The 17972-nt window shown below is 37.5% G+C and overlaps 1 protein-coding gene and 1 long non-coding RNA gene across 2 annotated transcripts; one reads left to right on the forward strand and one right to left on the reverse strand.

Annotated features, from left to right (window-relative positions):
* Positions 1-641: 641 nt before the first annotated feature.
* LOC122646482 (succinate--CoA ligase [ADP-forming] subunit alpha, mitochondrial) lies at positions 642-16991 on the reverse strand. The gene is made up of 7 exons (XM_043840047.1): positions 16741-16991; positions 14090-14299; positions 10422-10592; positions 9905-10028; positions 8189-8250; positions 2203-2284; positions 642-1062 (listed from the first exon to the last, which is right to left on the reverse strand). Exons 1-7 carry the CDS (start codon positions 16966-16968, stop codon positions 923-925), a joined length of 1017 nt encoding a protein of 338 aa, XP_043695982.1. The 5' UTR covers positions 16969-16991; the 3' UTR covers positions 642-922.
* On the forward strand, positions 2195-8280 carry LOC122646483. The gene is made up of 3 exons (XR_006330627.1): positions 2195-2286; positions 2381-2388; positions 8199-8280. It is a non-coding gene; the product is annotated as an uncharacterized LOC122646483 (long non-coding RNA).
* Positions 16992-17972: the final 981 nt, after the last annotated feature.

Here is a 17972-nt window from a genome sequence, read left to right on the forward strand (position 1 = left end):
TTCTCCTCGTTTTCTTCTTAAGAATTGATCGAACAACACATTTAGCTGCACATAGTGAAAGAAAGAGAAGAAAAACTTCTTTTTGCTGCGAGGGCCTAAATTTTGACATTAATTACTACCATTCTGTTAACATTTTGTATTTGGTTCCCCTTAGTGTTGGATACTATTGGTCATTAGTCATTAAAACTGAAGCCACAGAACTCTCAGTCTCAGCTGCGTTGCAATGAATCTAGTAGATCTTTTCCCTTATCTGTTATGAATCTAGATCTTTTCCCTCTCAGCTGTCCTGTGGCAAAAACATACGCTAGTGAGAAAACTCGTTTCCCTTCCCCCTACTGCAACTACATCCTACTTGGCTTGTTTCTATTCTTCTTTTCGACAAGTAAGTCCTAACCCTTTGAATATGTGACACCCTAAAACTGTGTGCAAGGCACGTAGCCCTACACCCGAGGCATCCCTGACAATATATAATCATCTTCCTCATCCTATGAACAAACTTGAGGCAGTTTGAATGATTGTTTTGAGTCTCTCTTCACCAATCCTAACAAAATTCCATGGGGATGAAAGTCTTCAGTAAAGCAGTTCTCAATATCTAATTGTGAAGCATTCTAAACAAAGATCAACTTAAAGAGAGAACATGGTAATCAAGTGAAAAAAATATATAGATTTTCGATGACCAGCATTTTGTGTCACCTTGCTGGTGAAAAAAGAGAAATGGACTTGCAAAACCTTGTTTACACTTGTAGCATGGATGATTTATGCCAAATACTACAGCCTCAAGAACAAACAAAAGAAACGATCAGAAGGGCCATAGGATTTTGTTTTTGAATTTCATAAAAGGAAGACCTCCCAAAAATGGAGCAAGATTAATTTGTCTACACTAACAAGACAGCGTTGTTTGAAGACCTCGAGCTTGTCTAAACTAACTCACAAGACCCCGTTGTTTGAAGATATCAAGCATGGCAACACCAATCTTTGCTGGCGATTCCACAACTGTCACCCCAGCTTCCCTAAGGGTCTTGATTTTATCTTGAGCTGTACCCTTCCCACCTGAGACAATAGCTGCATACAAAAAACAATAGAAAATAAATAAAATGAAGAAACAAAAGAATTATGCCATTCAAGAATGGGATTTCCAATGATTCAATATAAAACAAGACAACCTCCATCTTTTCTTTCTCAAGAAGATACAAAGCATGGCTAGACCCAGTTTCCCAGCAGAAACTGGCCTTACCCATACCATACATTGCAGAAATTAACAAATATATTAATAACCTTGGTGTTTTGCAGTCTGGCACAATATTGCATGCTAGACTAATGAATGGGGGGGTAAAAGCAAGAATTTTCCATCAACTGTCCCCAAGAAGGGATGGAGGGTTGGAATCCTCCTACTAATTGATGCATAGAAAGCTAGGACTGGGTCAGATTCAATCTCAACCTAGACCAGGATTATGGAGCTAGAGCTGGATTACAACAATGGTAATAAGGGTTACTTGAACCCAGTTAGTGAGGATAATGCAACACGAAATTGACATGTTGTTCACAAGGGATGACAACTTTCAACAGGTCAAGCTATGCCAACAAACCAAACCCATTTAACTTGACATGATCTAAAATTAGTTATTTGTCCAGCCAATTGGCCATCAGCCAAAAGCAAAGAGAGCCCAAGAGGCCCAAAAGCCCAATAAAAGTGCACACCCACCATATTGCTTTCAAGTTCCATTCTGGAATCTGGGTCATCTTAGAATCTCCCATCCAAAATCAAAGACAGATCAAGTGAACCAGAAGTCCATTACGTTAGCCCAACCAAAGAGTGCCACCCACCATATTTCTGTGTACTCCAATTCAGAATCTCCATGTGGAACTTGTGACTCAACAGAAGTAATCTATAACAAGACTCCAGCTAATCCAACCCAGAATGTTGTGCTGCAACACCTTCTAACTTAATTGTTAATATTTCACCCATAATATAATTCTGTGAGAATCTTGCGCTTGGTGGGCTATGGGTGTTAAATTGGTCTCTATAAGGAAGCTAAAAGGCCAAACATCGAATGAGGTGACCCCCAACACACACACACACAAACAAAGAGGAGAGTTGCGTAAAACAACAGTTGACAAAATCCCTGGATTTGACTTACAGGCCAATATGTATGAAAATACACAAAGAATCCCGAAACTAACAGAGCTTATTGTGTACTGTACCTCCAGCATGACCCATACGACGGCCGGGTGGAGCAGTAAGTCCAGCAATAAATGCTACTATAGGCTTCTGAGTCCCACTTTCCTGTTTGATTTATCAATGACAGTAGGCAATTAGTGGCCCCCGAAGAGGATGCAAAAAATACAAATAAATATGGGTTAAAAAACAAGATATTATGAGTCATTAAAGTTCTTATCGTCAACGAAAGAATATAGGCCAGATAACTTCTAGAAAAAAAGCAAAAATGCGTGATGGCAGCAGAAGTAGCAGAAGTCGATCTCACCCAACAATAATATCTATAAATAGTTTCCTACCATCTCATCTTTGGTTATTGATTAGTTAAGAGTAATGCCAATAGATAGTGGGTTCAACCATCAGTGCATGCATAAAATATGCAGTTCCAGAGGACAAGTAAAATAGAATCTGAGATGAAAAGCTAAACAAATCTTCAAAGGACCTTTATATAATTAAAACTTAGAAGTAGGGTGAAATAGGAAAGAACTCTGAAAAAGGAGAGGTTTAAAAATTTTCAACAATAATCTAGCCTTACATGGAAATATGAAAAAGTTATCCTCTTCAACCTCTCAAAAGCAGCAAGAGAGATCCCTCTTCAGATTGATTAATCTCCCTAAATGAAGAAGAAGAAGATCAAGGTACAAGTCTGTTCACCACAAACAGAATTACAGGTTTCCCATCAACCTTACAAAGGTTTTCCCATCAATCCGCTTGACATTCTTTGATCATTTAATATAACCTTAATCTTTTTCCAACTGGATGTAACCAACTTCCTTCAAGGGAGAGAGGCTCAATACTCCCTTTATAGAGTCCCATCAGAGAAGACCCATTCTTCACCCTAACAAATACCATTGGCATTCCATGAACCATTCTCCACTCTCCATCGATTGTACAGTTGCAATATATTTATAGACTAAACTCAATGTAGAAAAGAGAAACTAAATATTGACCCAAATCTTGCCTAAACCTTCTAGAAAACCAGAACTAGAAAATAAAATTAACACCAAATATTGTTGACGACTCAACCTACCATACTTGGGCTTACGAAATTGGTCCACAATAGAAGATCCAAAAGTACTTGGCCCATGACCCATATAACCAATTGGGGCTTTGATTTAGACCTGATCAAACCCCATCGATCAAATTTGCAGCCTCTGACAGCATCAAATTCATCCACAGGTATATACTTGGCCATCAGAAAAGAGACAAGAAACTAGCTTCATAATGCTTTTCACCTCACTCAGGAGTCAGAATGATTTTAAACGCTAATTCTGTTACTGGTAATACATGCGAAGTACTTATATGATACTAGAGGCTCACCTTGCTACATGGCAATATAAAATTCCAGCCAAAGAGTACCTTGTTGGAGGCAACATGTGTATGTGGTCACTTGTCTTGCCCTCTCAACCACGCCCTGTACCAAAGATCTCTTTCCCGATGTCCTTTAGCATAAGGTCAATGCAGTGGGCTGCACTTAAGTGTCCAAAATAGGTGGTACCTATTGTTATGCATCAATCTTTCCCCAACCTTTTTTAAGTTTCTTTCATTGTCCGTCACCACTTGGATGATGTTCTATACACCCACCTCCTTTAGCAACTTATATATACTTTTGCATCCTTCTCCTTGGATGCATCCAAAGACTTCAGGAACACAGTCCTACCATCACAATAGACCATAAAGTTGATGGACTGTCTAGTGGGACCAATCCAACCATCACACATCACAGTCACTATATAGTTTTCCCATGTCCCCATCAGTATATCAATGCACTTTTCCAGATCAGTTTTTGTTTGGACAAATAAACATTCATTGGTTCATATTCAGAGGGCCCGTTCACTACTAGACCATCCTTCCCCCACAGTGTCTAGCATGCTTGGGTAGTATGGTCCCTCAGTGGCATTTGCAGGGATGCTATGATAAAAGAACAACTTTGAGACAGTGTCGCTCACTATACTTTCAAATCAGACCAAACATACTTTTAGCTTTCTCTGTCTAGCATCCTGAGTCTTATATATGGCAGGATCCGACTGAAGGAGGACCTCAATATGATCATTACCATCTACTAGGGTTGCCCACTCACTCTGTGATCTCCAGTAAGGCAACTCCGCCAGCCTCTGGTGCAACTGCTCTAGAGTCAGAGGAACCAGATCCTTACCTAATCTCTGCAGCCCTAACCTGCTCAATCTGATGTGTCACTTGGCTTACTGGCTGAGCCTATGGTATCTGTCTCCTCAGTGCCTTTGCCTCCACATCACCAGGCATATAATCACTACATCTCTGTAGCCACCAGCCATGTCACTTCAGTCTAGTGCCCCCCCCCCCTTTCTTAAATTGATCATCTTGCCACAGTAATTACATTGTGGTTTTTTCTCGTCATTTCCTATTGGTGTGTCATGCTTCCATCTATGTCTCCACTATCAGGCATTGAGCAATCTTTTTACACTGTTGCATAAAAAAATGCATACAGTAACTATTCTACATCATTTAAGACTCCTAAAATAAAACAAAAGTTATTTCCTAATTTTCCCTAACTCTTATATTTTTTTCCCCAATTAAAACTAATTTTTATAATTTTTTAAAAGTAATATTACCTTAATTTACCAACAATAATTATGAGACGAGACATTTATCATCAGATTAAGTTTTTAATACAACAATAATACTTTCACAAACTGCAAAAAAAATTTCAAACCAAAATAGAAAAATTTTCCCGATTTTCTGAGTTTTTTTTAATTTTTTAAATCCAAAAATTGAAATAGTTAATTTTGGGACAGAAAAAAAAGAGACTTTGTGTCGTCATAGATTGGCCAACGGTGTCTAACACATATAAAATCGAGCTCCAACCACTAAGTATTAACCCTATTTCTTAAAAAATTTGTTGCAAAAAAAAAAAATTCTTTTCCAGAAAATTAAATCCGACTACATGAAGTTATAGATTAGCCTATGGTATCTAACATATAAAAAATTGAAAACCAACCCCCCAAAATGATATACCTTCTTCAACTTTGAATCTTGCACACAACTTCCACAAATGCAGCAAATCATCACTTTCAATGCATTCTAGTACTGCCCATCACCTTATTCCACGCTTGTATGGGAGTGATTTGACCAAAAAACACAAAAAACCAAGTTCTCTAGCACCTTGGAGGGCGGGCCTTGGCACAACAACAAGGTTGCTCCATTTTGACCAAGTGGTCGCAGGTTCGAGTCTAAAAACAGCTTCTCTGCGGAAGTAGGAGTAAGGCAGCGTACATTATGACCCTCCCCAGAGCCTGCAGTGGCAGGAGCCTCATGCACTGGGTACGCCCTTTTTTCGATCGAAATATAACCTTTATATCAAGGCTTTGTGTTGTTTCAGTCTAAACAACACCGAACCATAAATATCTTTGAAATTTCGTTGAAATGGAGAAATTTCAACCAAAACACTGCACTTTTCTAGTGGCACAGTGGGTTCTGTTTCAACATCTGTCAAAACCGAAATATTTTACAAAATTTCGGCGAAGCCCACTGAAATTTCAAACATTGATTATAGACTTTGAGTAATCCTAACCTTTTGAATATAAGCCTGAAAGATAGCCTCAGTTGTGAGTTACAACCTTGTTTACAGACCTGCTACAGTGCCTTCTGCCCATACTAGTAGTTTCAGTGAATTTTATTGAATCTAGGACTGATATTTGAGGATTTAAGGGGCCGGAAGGTTATCATTATAATCCCAAAATCCCAAGTTATTTGAATTAAGTATTTAAGTAGATTCATCGATCTGAAGAGAGTGCTGTGCTGGTCAGTCGTTACCATACAAGGACAGTTTCTTTGGTTAATTCCTTAAAATCTCTCCAACTCCATGTTTCTCCCTAATTTGCCCCCCATCCTAGTTTTAAATTCCAGAAAGATCCTTCCCTTCAAAATTTAATTACCTTTTGGTCCAGAATGGTTTACATTTCCAAAAGGAGACCTACCTAAAGTTACAATTTTCCCCTGGTTTGTTTCTTTAGGATTTTATTCGTTTGGGGTGGGCCCTAAGTGACCTAACTGGGTTTTTGAAACCCTAGGTTCCAGCATAGGAACAGAATGCTCCATCCCCATCCTCCCTACCCTCTCTCTCTAAAGTTACAAAATTTCCCCTGGTTTGTTTCTTTGGGATTTTATTAGTTTGGGGCGGGTCCTAAGTGACCTAACTAGGTTTTTGAAAATCTAGGTTGCACCAGCATAGGAACAGAATGCTCCATCCCCATCTTCCCTAACCTCTTATGTGTGTCAATTTTCATCCCTAAACAATAGCTAGTCATAAGTAATTTAAGATCAACAAGCCCAAATTCCTCTTTCATGTGTACTTGCAGGCTCTTTTTACCTAGAAAAACAGAGCCTTAGAAACCAATAGTAATACAAAGAAAGCTTACAAGGTAAACAGATAGGCAAAGGTCACTTGTCTTTACAGATAAGTTTAAGTGGTGCCGATTTATCACCAAACTGGGGTTCTTTGCTTAGGAATAAGTCTAAGGTTGGGTTGTATACATGTTGGGCCTTTGATCCCATGGGTTTCCAATGTAATAGGTCACTTTTATGGACTTAAAGTATGGGTAATAGGGTTGCATATGGGATTAGCTGTTTTAATTACTTAGTTTTATTTTATGTAATTCGTGGTCATGTGACTATTTAATTGTCATGTAAGTTGGGCTGGATTATGACTCTATAAGTCCAGCCATGTTTTGAGTTTATTTCCTTAAGTATTTCAGTTTCCTAGTCAATTTAGATTACCTAATAGGTTAATAGGCCTTTCCATTTTAGTGTAGGAGTCTATTTTTGAGTCTTATATAAGGTTGTAAAGGGGACAAGTATTGAACACGAATTTTGATATTAATGAAAAGCTTTTGCAGCTCTTCTTCTCTGTTGAAGATTTTTGTCTTGTGTTTGATGAAGGCTGGTGGGATTGGTGTTTGATCCAATTGACACCTTGCGGTGGGAAGCCCGGGTAGTTCGTTGGTGGGATTGGTATTTGATCCAGTCGACACCTGGCGGTGTGAAGCCCGGGTGTGTCATTTAAACTCTCATTGTTCAAGTTCTGGTTTTCTTCAAGGATCTTCATTCAAACAAGCTGCTGTCCAAGTACTTCTTCAACAACAGTAAGTTTGAATCATCCCAAACCCTAACCCTAACCTTGCTGCTGATTCATTCCAACACACTTCCCTCCATTAAAACTTAGCGTAACCTTCATTGGAAGACTCCCCTACATCAACTTCACATAACCCTACCATCAAAACCTAGATTCCATCAAACCCTAACACTAATTTCACAATTTTCACATATTTTGACCAAACCGAATTACCAAGTTCATAGTAGATCCTGGTTATTGGCTTCTAGTTGGTCTCCTACAAATCTAAAACTACATTATTAAGTCACGTTCCTTCATTCTAGTTTAACTACCAAAAAATAAATAATTAACCATCTTAACAACCATAGGGGACTCTACCGTTCACATAATAGTACAAGAACCTACAGTCAGTTGAACAGCAAAAACTCAATAGTTCAGTTTTTGGATTTTATAGGCCGAAATGCTACAAAATTCACAGATTAAAGTCTATAACCTTTTACTTCAACCTAATTATCAATTTTTTCTTCACCATCCAGAAAATATGAATTATGAAACGAGCGCCCCGGTAAGAAGTTTTAATGGAGATTATGGGGTGTGCAAAGACCAACAGGTAGACCAAAAACGACATGGGAAGTGGTGAAAAAAGAGATGAATCGTTTTGGGTCAACAACAACCAAGGCTTTAAACACAGTTGAATGACCAAACAGGATCCGGCATCCATTTAGCAACCCCTGTTAATTGGGAAAACATTTGGTTGAGTTGAGAAAACTTTATGAAACATTACGAATAGGATTATTCTTTTACGATTCCATGCCTAAATGCAATGGATGTACTGCCATCTGCTACTGACTGCAGTTGGAATCATCCCATAAAATTACATTTACCTTGATCAAGGCAGCAGCATCCTCTTCTGCAGTCCCTCCGATTTCTCCTATAAGAACAATGCCTGAAATGGAAAATGCATGCACAATAAGAATATACAGAATAACAGTCTTTTGCTAATCAAAAGAAATATTTGAATTAAAAAAAAAAGTTTCCACTAAGAAAGACAGCAAGCAAAAAAGGAATTACATAGGCCTAAGAGTTTACTGCCGACTTATTTAATCCATAAAATGTTCATCCCTAATAAAAAGAATTAAACATCTCATTATCATAAGGAGATAATTTTAAGATCAATCAGAAAACTGTTGGTCCAGTCACATAGGGTCAAGTAACTCTCCAACCCCAGCCAGACCTAAATCTCAAGCCGGTTGAGCTAATTAACCAAATCAAGGAGAAGTGGAGATTAACCTGGCCCGTTTGGAAACATCGAATTGGACAAAGTTTGGATGGGCAGATCAACAATTTCCATGGATAGCTTCCTCCTGAACAGTTAGTCTCAAAGCATAACAAGCAAAAATTTTGCCAGAGCAAGGACTCCTCATCCAAATATTAAATGGTGGACCATTTGAATGGAGCTTAAATGGATTTGCATTATACCATAGCGCCTAAACTGAACATTAAGACTCTATGCTTTGAATAGATGCAGAATCTTTTGGATAGGCCAAATGTCAAATGTGGTGGCCCATTCCAACTGAGAGGTCCACCATGTACGGGGCTCCTCACCTTGTTTCTTTACGAGCCAAATTTTAAAAAGGAATCAACTTCTCGAAGAATTTGCATAGCATTAAATTAATACACCACCAAGTTTTATTGGACAGAGAAGTTACCAAAGACAAGATGTCATGGACTGCCCATGTAGTTTGAGCATTAACAGTACTGCCACATGGCAACAAACTCAAACCCTAAATTTTGCTAAAGGATGTTTTACTGATTAAGAACACTTGCCCCTAACAATCAAAGACAACTTACATCACTCAACATTTTGTCTATCACCAAAACAAGTAATATACGGCAACAGTGAAATGATGGAAACATTAGAAAATGGCTTTCGCACATTTATTATGCTTCAATTATGTTATTTTAACCAAATATTACTTTCCGTAACAAAGAATTTTATTAATAACATTACAGTAAGAAGGGAAGAAAAATCCAGAAACTACGTCCACATGAATTCCCCATGGTAGAGAACCAATCCCTTCCAAAGAGATTGTTCAGGTCCTTAAGCTCCTTGAAATGATTTATAGCATTGTTCCAACTTCCAGTCCTACTTTCTCATTTGTTAAGCTCCCAGCTCCTCCCTTGCCCAAGGTAAAAAGGACTTGGTTTCAAGCCAAATTTCAGATCTAAATCTAATAACAAAAGTATAGAACAACAATGCAATTAAATCAAATCTGGTCCAAAGTAACAGAAGAGAAAAAGAACTCCCTCAATGATAAATGAGAATCTTTTTTTCTTTTGAAAAAGTTTCATGAGAAGCAACTAGTTTTCAAGAATGAAAAGTAGAACGAAGGTAAAAAAGGACTTGGTTTCAAGCTGAATTTCAAATCTAATAACAAGGTATAGAACAAATAATAATTGGCACAAACTAATACAAGTAAAGGGGGGGGGGGGGGGGAAGAAGCCCTCAAACTATCCTATTGCTATGAATTTCTATTTATTCTACCACTCAATGACCATCATCCAGAACATTCAGATGAATTAATCTACAAGCAGTTCACCTTCAGTCTGAGGATCAGTGAGGAACTTCTCCATGCAATCAACAAAATTTGTCCCATTAAAAGGGTCCCCACCAATACCTACACAGGTAGATTGACCTAGGCCAACTGCAGTTGTTTGGAAAACCTACAATGCGCACAGACTTAAATCAGAGAACACAACTTAACTAACAGAAAATGACCACAGGGTTCAGCAATTAACAGCATAAAGGAAATCATGGTATATCTTACATAGGATCCAAGAAAGACATCTTTGAGGCCAAAAACTTAGCACCAATTCAATGACCCCAACCATCCAGTTTTGTGTATTCATACTCTATGCTATCCAAAATAATAAGTTGACAAGTGCAGAGGCAGAGAAATCCTCATACCAAATCAGAATGGTTTAGAATCATCAATCAGATAAATTTCCAGCCTCAAAGCTCTTATAAGCATGGATGTACACCATGAGAACCACTATGTCATTGGCAGGATACCCTGAGTAAACCAACAGGCACCTTTGCATTCCATGTGATCTTACCGCTTCATATGTCAAGGTACCGGATCGGGACACAATCCCCACACGACCAGGTTTGTGAATGTATCCAGGCATAATTCCAATCTTACATTCACCTGGTTTAATAATCCCAGGGCAGTTCGGGCCAATCAACCGGGTCTTTGATTGCTTGTTAAGGGCAGCCTTCACTCTAACCTGAAATTCATAATTATTTGAAGTCACCAAAGGAGAAATGAAATCCAATTCAACTCAAATAATTTAATTTTATCAGGGAAAAAAGAAACTCAAACAATTTAAGGGTACATAGATGCACTGACCGTCCACAATCAAAACAAGCGAATAACCAAAATAGTCTTGCAACTGGTAAGCACTGGCAGGGAGATAACAATTAAGGTAGGTGACAACGAAATTGTCCAGAGTAGGCAATAAAGGTGTTATACAGGATGCCAGACAAGGGCTTTGTACAAAAACAGAGGGATTAGCTCATTTGCCAACCAGAGCCAAGTATAGAAGAGATAGTTCACACTAAATTATCTTGATTTCGCTGAGTAGAATGTTAAGGAGTTAGTGTCCCAGTAAGTTATTTGGTTCAGTTAGCTAGATCATTGATTAGTGGCAACGGAGGTTCAACTTCTCTTCGATCTCCCAAGATAGCATTCCACTTCTCTTTCTTTCTCGCTTACGAAGTAGAGTGCTGCACAAAATGCTCACTCTCACATTGATTGCTAAAATGGGTGGGTGTTCATCACCTAATCCCAGTACCTTCTGAAGTGTCATAACCCCAAAACCTTCCATTCCAAAACCATAAATTAACACCCATAGTGTTCCATGTTTTATATCATTTAAAGAATACACAGTCAATGTGTTATCCCCCAGGTAAAATGGAACCAGATCCTAACAACATACTGCATATATAAAACCAAAGCAAAGACCTTTATCTTTGAACTCCATTCAGGTGGTGGACAGGTTGTTCACAAAATCATAGAGAATATTAGAGACTACAGTATGCTGGATAGATATCAGCACAGGGGTCATGGCCCCAGCATCAATTGTAGAAACAGAAAACATTCATTGGAATCTCTCATCACCCCCTTAACCCAAAGAGGTAAAACTTTGAAGCTACTTTTTTTGAGGAAAATATCAGCACAGAGGTCATGGACATCATCAATTGCCCAGCCAAATCTTTCAACCTGAAAGCTGAAACAATAGGAACCTAGTGAGCAGGAAAATCACAGAAATGGGCTTTTTTTAGTAAAAATGAGCCTTGGGTTGGGATCTATAGGTGTTAAGCCTAAGCTCCAATTGGTTTTCATTGAAACAGACCACTTTAATAGCCTTAAAAGAGAGGTGAAATCCAGGACTTACTTTATTAATTAGTTTAAGTTGGAGTCCTAATTAGAATAGGAGTTGTTTTAAGTCTTTTAGTACTTAGTTTGATTACTAGTTGGTTTAGGCTATTTCTCATCATGTTAAGAGTAAGATTTTGAGAGTTTATATATATATGTATGTAACCAGCCATTAAGGCATATGAGTTCAAGTTATTTAAGCAACGAAGCTTTGTTTTTCTATACTTTGTGGATTCATGGTATGCTTGGATGGATTTCCAGCAGAACTAAGGTGGATTCCTTAGTGGAAGAGTGGATTCTTATCACAGGTTAGGTGAATCCAAGATTGCTTAAATCTAATTGATGTTGGAGGAGTTATGTTTCAGTCAAATCTTATTTGGTGTGGATGCTGTCAAAATCGCGCTGAATGAAAATATTATTTTAGACATCAAAACAAAAGAATATTTTACCGCACTTTTGGTTTTTAGCAATGTTTTATCATATTAAAATTTATGGAATTTATATATTTGAGAAAAGCCCCAGCATTTAAATTTTCAAAATTGCATCTACTGCCGAAAATCCAGATTTTTTTCTGGAACTGGGCGGTTGACTTTTTATCCTTATGGAATTTTATTTTTTAACTATTTTTATTAAATTCAAATAGGGATTATTTGCTTATTTATGAATATAATCTTAAGTAAATGAAATAACAAATATAAAAACATTTACTTAAATGATGTTGGGAATAAATAAATGTTTGTCCTGGTTTTACACTAAGTCAAACTCCTATTTGGACTTTGATTTTGGAAAATTTGATAGTGTCATTGTGTTTAAACAGCCCAAAATAGGCTGTATACCAAGTTTTATGACCAAACTAGGTCAAAAAACCCTCCGAAACAACAAATGAGTTAAAAAAAAGTGCACCAACTCGCCGAGATCTCGGCCCAACTTGTTTTTTTGGCTGGGCGAAACCAGTACCGAAACCGAGTTCTTGAACCATGCTCAAAACATCCAACCCAGAGAAGTTAGAAATTGTTTCAGCAATGCAAGCCATCTCAAACTTTTAACAATATCCTACCATTCCCATTGGACTTCCAATTGCCACATTACAGGGGGCTATATCACTGTAACTCTTCACATGAGAGACCCTTCACATAGAAGTCAACTAAGCCATTTTAGGAGATCTTTGTCAAGGACTAAGCTATCAACCAGGGATGAACCGGTTCTGACAAAACCTGATCAGGATCAGCCAGAAGATGGCAGTTCAGCATCCTTGGCAGATGCACAGATTATTGCTTGACGAATGAAGATAACTCAGATTACCTTATCCTAGCTAAGTTAGCTCAAGGACAATTAGATTCTTGATTCTCGCTGATTTGGGCTGAAACTTTGTAAGTGATGTTGTTTTCAATTCTCTATATCACTTAACAATCCCATGGAGTTCAGATACATATTGAAGGCCCTGGGTTGGGCTTGAATCACCACAATTGGAACACTTGGGCCCAATCACATATCCAATATTTGGACATAAAGCACAGTTTTCCTTCCCTACCAATGTCTACCATGTTCCAGCTATCAAAGAGTCATGGTTTGAAATGTTTCTGAAATTACCGAAATATTTTGGTTTCGCAAGAAATCAGAACGAAATGAGTATTGAAATTTACCAAAAATATTTTGGTTTCAGCAGAGGTCGAAATGGAAGCAAAATCCAAAATTTCGAAGCAAAGAGTCCATAGCACTTGCAACTCATTAGTTCCCTTACTCCTGGGGTTACCCATCAAATGGCCCAGGAACAGAGTTTTCTGACAACTTTAGTAAACTGTATTTTCAAGACAACTAAGATTCATCCTGTTGGAGACTGAGCAGATTGTTTAGATAGTAGATACATGCTGAAACCTATCTATTGTGAGTTCTGAACCATTTCTGTATGTAGGTTGATCATAGCTGCAGGAAAGCTACAAGATCAGCAAACTATCACTTAACACATGTCAGTCTAAGTTGATATTTTTTGGAAGTCCCATTGCATGCTTCCACAATGCTTCTCGCTCGAGTAGTTATGATACTTCGGATGAAAACTTTTCAGGTTTTCTGCTTCTTGTACACACAAGCTATTATTAATACATAGCAAGCTTTTGCCTCGACAATCATTAAAAAAAAAAAAAAAAAAGACAAACACGTATTTCTTGCAGTGTTCACTTATTTGCAGCAAATAATTAGCTAAATGTTACTATCATATGGAATCGTACTAGGACCTAGTCATCAAATAATCTGCTGAATTGACAATATGGAAAATAATCCAACCCTTCGAAAATGATAGCAATCACATATGTGATTAAGATAAAGAAAAGCAGTAACAAAACAGAATACCATGTCATGTTGAGGGATTCCCTCTGTTATGCACACCACTAAATCCAACTCAGCTTCCATAGCTTCCATAATAGCTGCCGCAGCAAATGGTGGAGGGACATAGATGACAGATGCATTGGCCTTAGTTTCTTCTTTTGCTTCAGCAACTGTATTGAAAACAGGAAGACCTAAATGTTCTGTTCCACCTTTCTTTGGTGTAACCCCTCCAACCTATTTTAAAAATAAAAAAAAAGGTAAACCATAAAGGCTGAATTAGCCAAAACATCCTTGTTAAAAAGCAACACCACAAATATAGCAAGGTCTTGGTTACAGAATAAATAGGTTTCCAAGAAGGGGGAAAAAAACAAACAAAAATATAACCTCTCAAAAAATTAAAACAAAAAAGAAGAGAAACATGAATCATGAAAACATCCCAGTCATATGAGAATCAAAATGAAACAACAGGCTCCCAAAAGCAAGCCATTAATATCTCATGCACAAGGGCTGCTGAAAGTAGGGATGAAAGCAAAAGAAATCTTCTGAGGCTTTTAAATACCAGTCCATCTGCTCATCAATCTGTATTATTGACGTGGTAATTAGTAATCACCTTAATGGGGGAAGCCAAGGCGCTGGGGTGTCCTAATGTCCAGTCTATGTGCTTCTTATTATTATTTAAAAAAAAAAAAAAAAGAGTTAATATGTAGGGAGAAGAGTCTAAGGAAACTGATACTTTTATGCTGTGGTATGGAAATATTCAAAATCTTCCAGAAAAGAAGAGTAGTATAGTTCCGATAATATGAATTATTGATTCAGCAGTCAACCATTATTAGTTATTGGGTTGTTTAAGTCCTTAAATTTTTTGATAGATAGGAAGTTTTTGGTCACTTATGTCCCGTTATTTGAATAGAAAGGCAGTTAAAATCTATTGCTTTCGCTGTTTGAATTAATGGCATGAAGGTGGATCTGTTGAATATCTTTCTTTTCTCAATTTCTCATTGCAGCTTGTATAATTTTTGGACTGTTCAACCCAACCTAAATTAAGTCATAACCAGCATTACCTTATTCATTACCCCTATTTATTGATACCATCACGCTTAAGTAGTGACCTATTGTTTCTCTCCAATTCAGTGATGCAAAAAAAGCGCGTACCCACTACCCAGTGCATGAGCCTCCTGCCACTGCGGGGAATGGAGAGGGTCATACTGTACGCAGCCTTACCCTTGCTTTCGCAAATAGACTGTTTCCAGTGAAGTAAACACCAATATACTAAAAATTCTACCAAAATAATCATTTTACATTACTTCTTCGAAAAATTGTTTTTACATTACAATTCCTCTATAGATCCCTAATAAATTGGTCAGTTAAAGCTACTACAACATGGAATTTCACGGGATACTTGTAGAACCATGTTAAAAGCCTTTCATGATCTTTGGTTCATGAGGATTCGTTCTCAACAAAATAAAATTCCCTCTAAGAATGCCTCAATACACTTCCCTAATTCAATCCACTGCTGCCAAGATAAAAGATGGGTCTTTCCCATTACATGATCTTGGGAGGCAAAAAATGTGGCTTTTTTGTTGCACATGATCTTTGGAAGCAAATAATGAGGATTTTCTGCTGTCAAATAATGTGGTTATCAAGGCTAGATAAACGCGTTCATCAGTCAGAAGTTCCATTCAAGGCCTGAATATTATGTAATCAAAACTTTCTATGGGTCAATAACTTTGAAAACACCCTCCTAAATCTCTTTCAACATTGACATGATTATTCTTTATTTGCAGGAAAACTCTGAAAGGGGAGGGAGAAATTGAAGCATTGCAGCAGATAAGCAGAAACTGCAGAACTAGCAGAGCAAACAAAAATCAGTTTAATGGAAAACTTAGCTTAATAACAGACAAAAGAACATCTTCATATACTAGTGATGAAGCAAAAGTTATTCCTAATAGACAATGAAATCAGATGAGAATTTGCTGACAGGGTTTGAAAACCCTAACCATTACATATCAGCAAAGAATAGAAAGGAAAAGCGGCCTAAACCTTGCAAGGATTCTCCAAGTTTGATTACCCCAACAACCCCCTACCCCCCGTCCCAAAAAAAAAAAATCTTACTAGTTTGATCAATTGAAACGGTAAAAAGCAAGACTTTAAAGAATTCCAACCTCAATTATCAAAAGCAACAAATGGATGGGGAATAAAAAGAGGACAAAAGGCACACACTCAAAGTAATAAATTGAATACTAAAGAAAATTCCATGAGAACCCCAAACATATTGTTGTCCTTTTTTATTTTTTCTTTTTACACAGATTTTCAATCATGAAAAATGAAACCCATAATGAGAGTATTGCAGATCAATCTACATAGGAAAAGATCCACAATCAAACCAGATACAGGCCAAAATTCATCAAGACAATAGTACATAGCTACAAAGAAGATGTTAAAAAAGCAAAAGGAAAAAAAAAAAAACAAACAAACAAACAAACAAACAAAATGAAATAGAAAGTTATCGAACACGAAACATTACAACTATCAAACCCCATAAATTTTCCGGCAGACCAAACTAAAGATCGAACTAGCAACCAATAGTTAGACCCTGAACACGATCCAAAAAAATAAATAAATAAAACTTTCACACATAGTAAAAAACAAAATATAGATTGATCAGAATGATTTACCATCTTGGTGCCATATTCAATGGCCTGTTCTGTGTGAAAGGTACCATTCTTCCCTGTAATACCTTGACAGATGATCCGAGTATTCTTGTCGACGAAAACAGCCGGCGGAGGTGGAGCAGCAGCAGCGAAATGGCGAGATTGAGACGAAGAAATAGAAGGTGAGATTGATTTGGCGGAGCTGAGCCTTGACGCAAAGGTACCAAGGAGCTTGGTGGCTTGTCTTGCCATTTCTGCTTTAACCGGCTATTGCTCCCTCAGCCTTCCTTTTTTCCCAAAACTACTCCGAAAATTTGGAGCTCGCCTAAGAAGAAAAACTCACAAATGTAGGAGAGGGAGAAGACGAAACAAAAGGGTCAACAACAGAAAAGGAATGTGAGAATCTTTGTGGGCTCAGGCTTGATGGGTTGGGCCCAATCATATTTTGGGCTTTGTAGAACATCCATACAACGGTCAAGCTAGTGTTGGAAAATGTCAGATCCAATAGTTGAAGGGCTTGTCCATTACAAGAGCAATTGGATTTTCAATTGGTCCTCCTCCATCTTAAAACCCAGGTTCCATGCATTTGGGAGCGAGCTTCCCTCTTATAATCTCTAGACTTTCTAGATCATGGATTGTATCGGTATCGATATAGTATCGGTATCGATATAGTATCAGTATCGATATTAGTATCGGTTGATATTAATACTTGGCTGATCTTGGATCGGGTATCTGTATTGGATCAAGGGTAAAATCATCAAAAAATCAATTTTTAATAATAATAATAAAACAGGGTTAAAATTGACCGATTTAGGCCGAAACCGGCCAATCTAGATAGATATGGGCAAAGACCAATACGAATATCTCAATCCCTAGAGGCTATGGGTCAGCCTAAAATTTTTTTATTTCTCCCACTACCAATTCTCTTCATTTCCCTTCTTTTTAGGCTCTGTTTGTTTCCAATTAAAATGATGAAAAGGCATTGAAAATTGAAGAAAAAAAATTAGTGAGAGCAAGTTTTTATGAAATATCATTTACATGGAAAATTTTTCAATAAACGTATTGGACCGTAGCAAAAATTAAAACTTTTTAATATCTTAATGAAAAATATCCAATGATAATTATCTAGGAAAGAGTTTTGCAAGCCCAAAGTGTGTGGAGATCTCCTATCCCACATTGATCACGATCTAAGAACTGATTTCATTCTATAGGGAGGGACTCATACTATCAAGGTGAAGAGAGAATGTCACTGTGAG

This window comes from Telopea speciosissima, chromosome 11, assembly GCF_018873765.1.
Source record: "Telopea speciosissima isolate NSW1024214 ecotype Mountain lineage chromosome 11, Tspe_v1, whole genome shotgun sequence".
In the NCBI taxonomy this organism is placed as follows: domain Eukaryota; kingdom Viridiplantae; phylum Streptophyta; class Magnoliopsida; order Proteales; family Proteaceae; genus Telopea; species Telopea speciosissima.

Excerpts from the sequence above, each read along its gene's own strand:
- LOC122646482 (XM_043840047.1), bottom strand. The coding sequence starts at position 16,968 with ATGGCAAGACAAGCCACCAAGCTCCTTGGTACCTTTGCGTCAAGGCTC. Across the intron at positions 10,029-10,421 it reads GTACCTTGACATATGAAGCG|GTTTTCCAAACAACTGCAGT; the intron begins GTAAGATCACAT and ends TGCGCATTGTAG. Across the intron at positions 1,063-2,202 it reads TCGTATGGGTCATGCTGGAG|CTATTGTCTCAGGTGGGAAG; the intron begins GTACAGTACACA and ends TTTTGTATGCAG.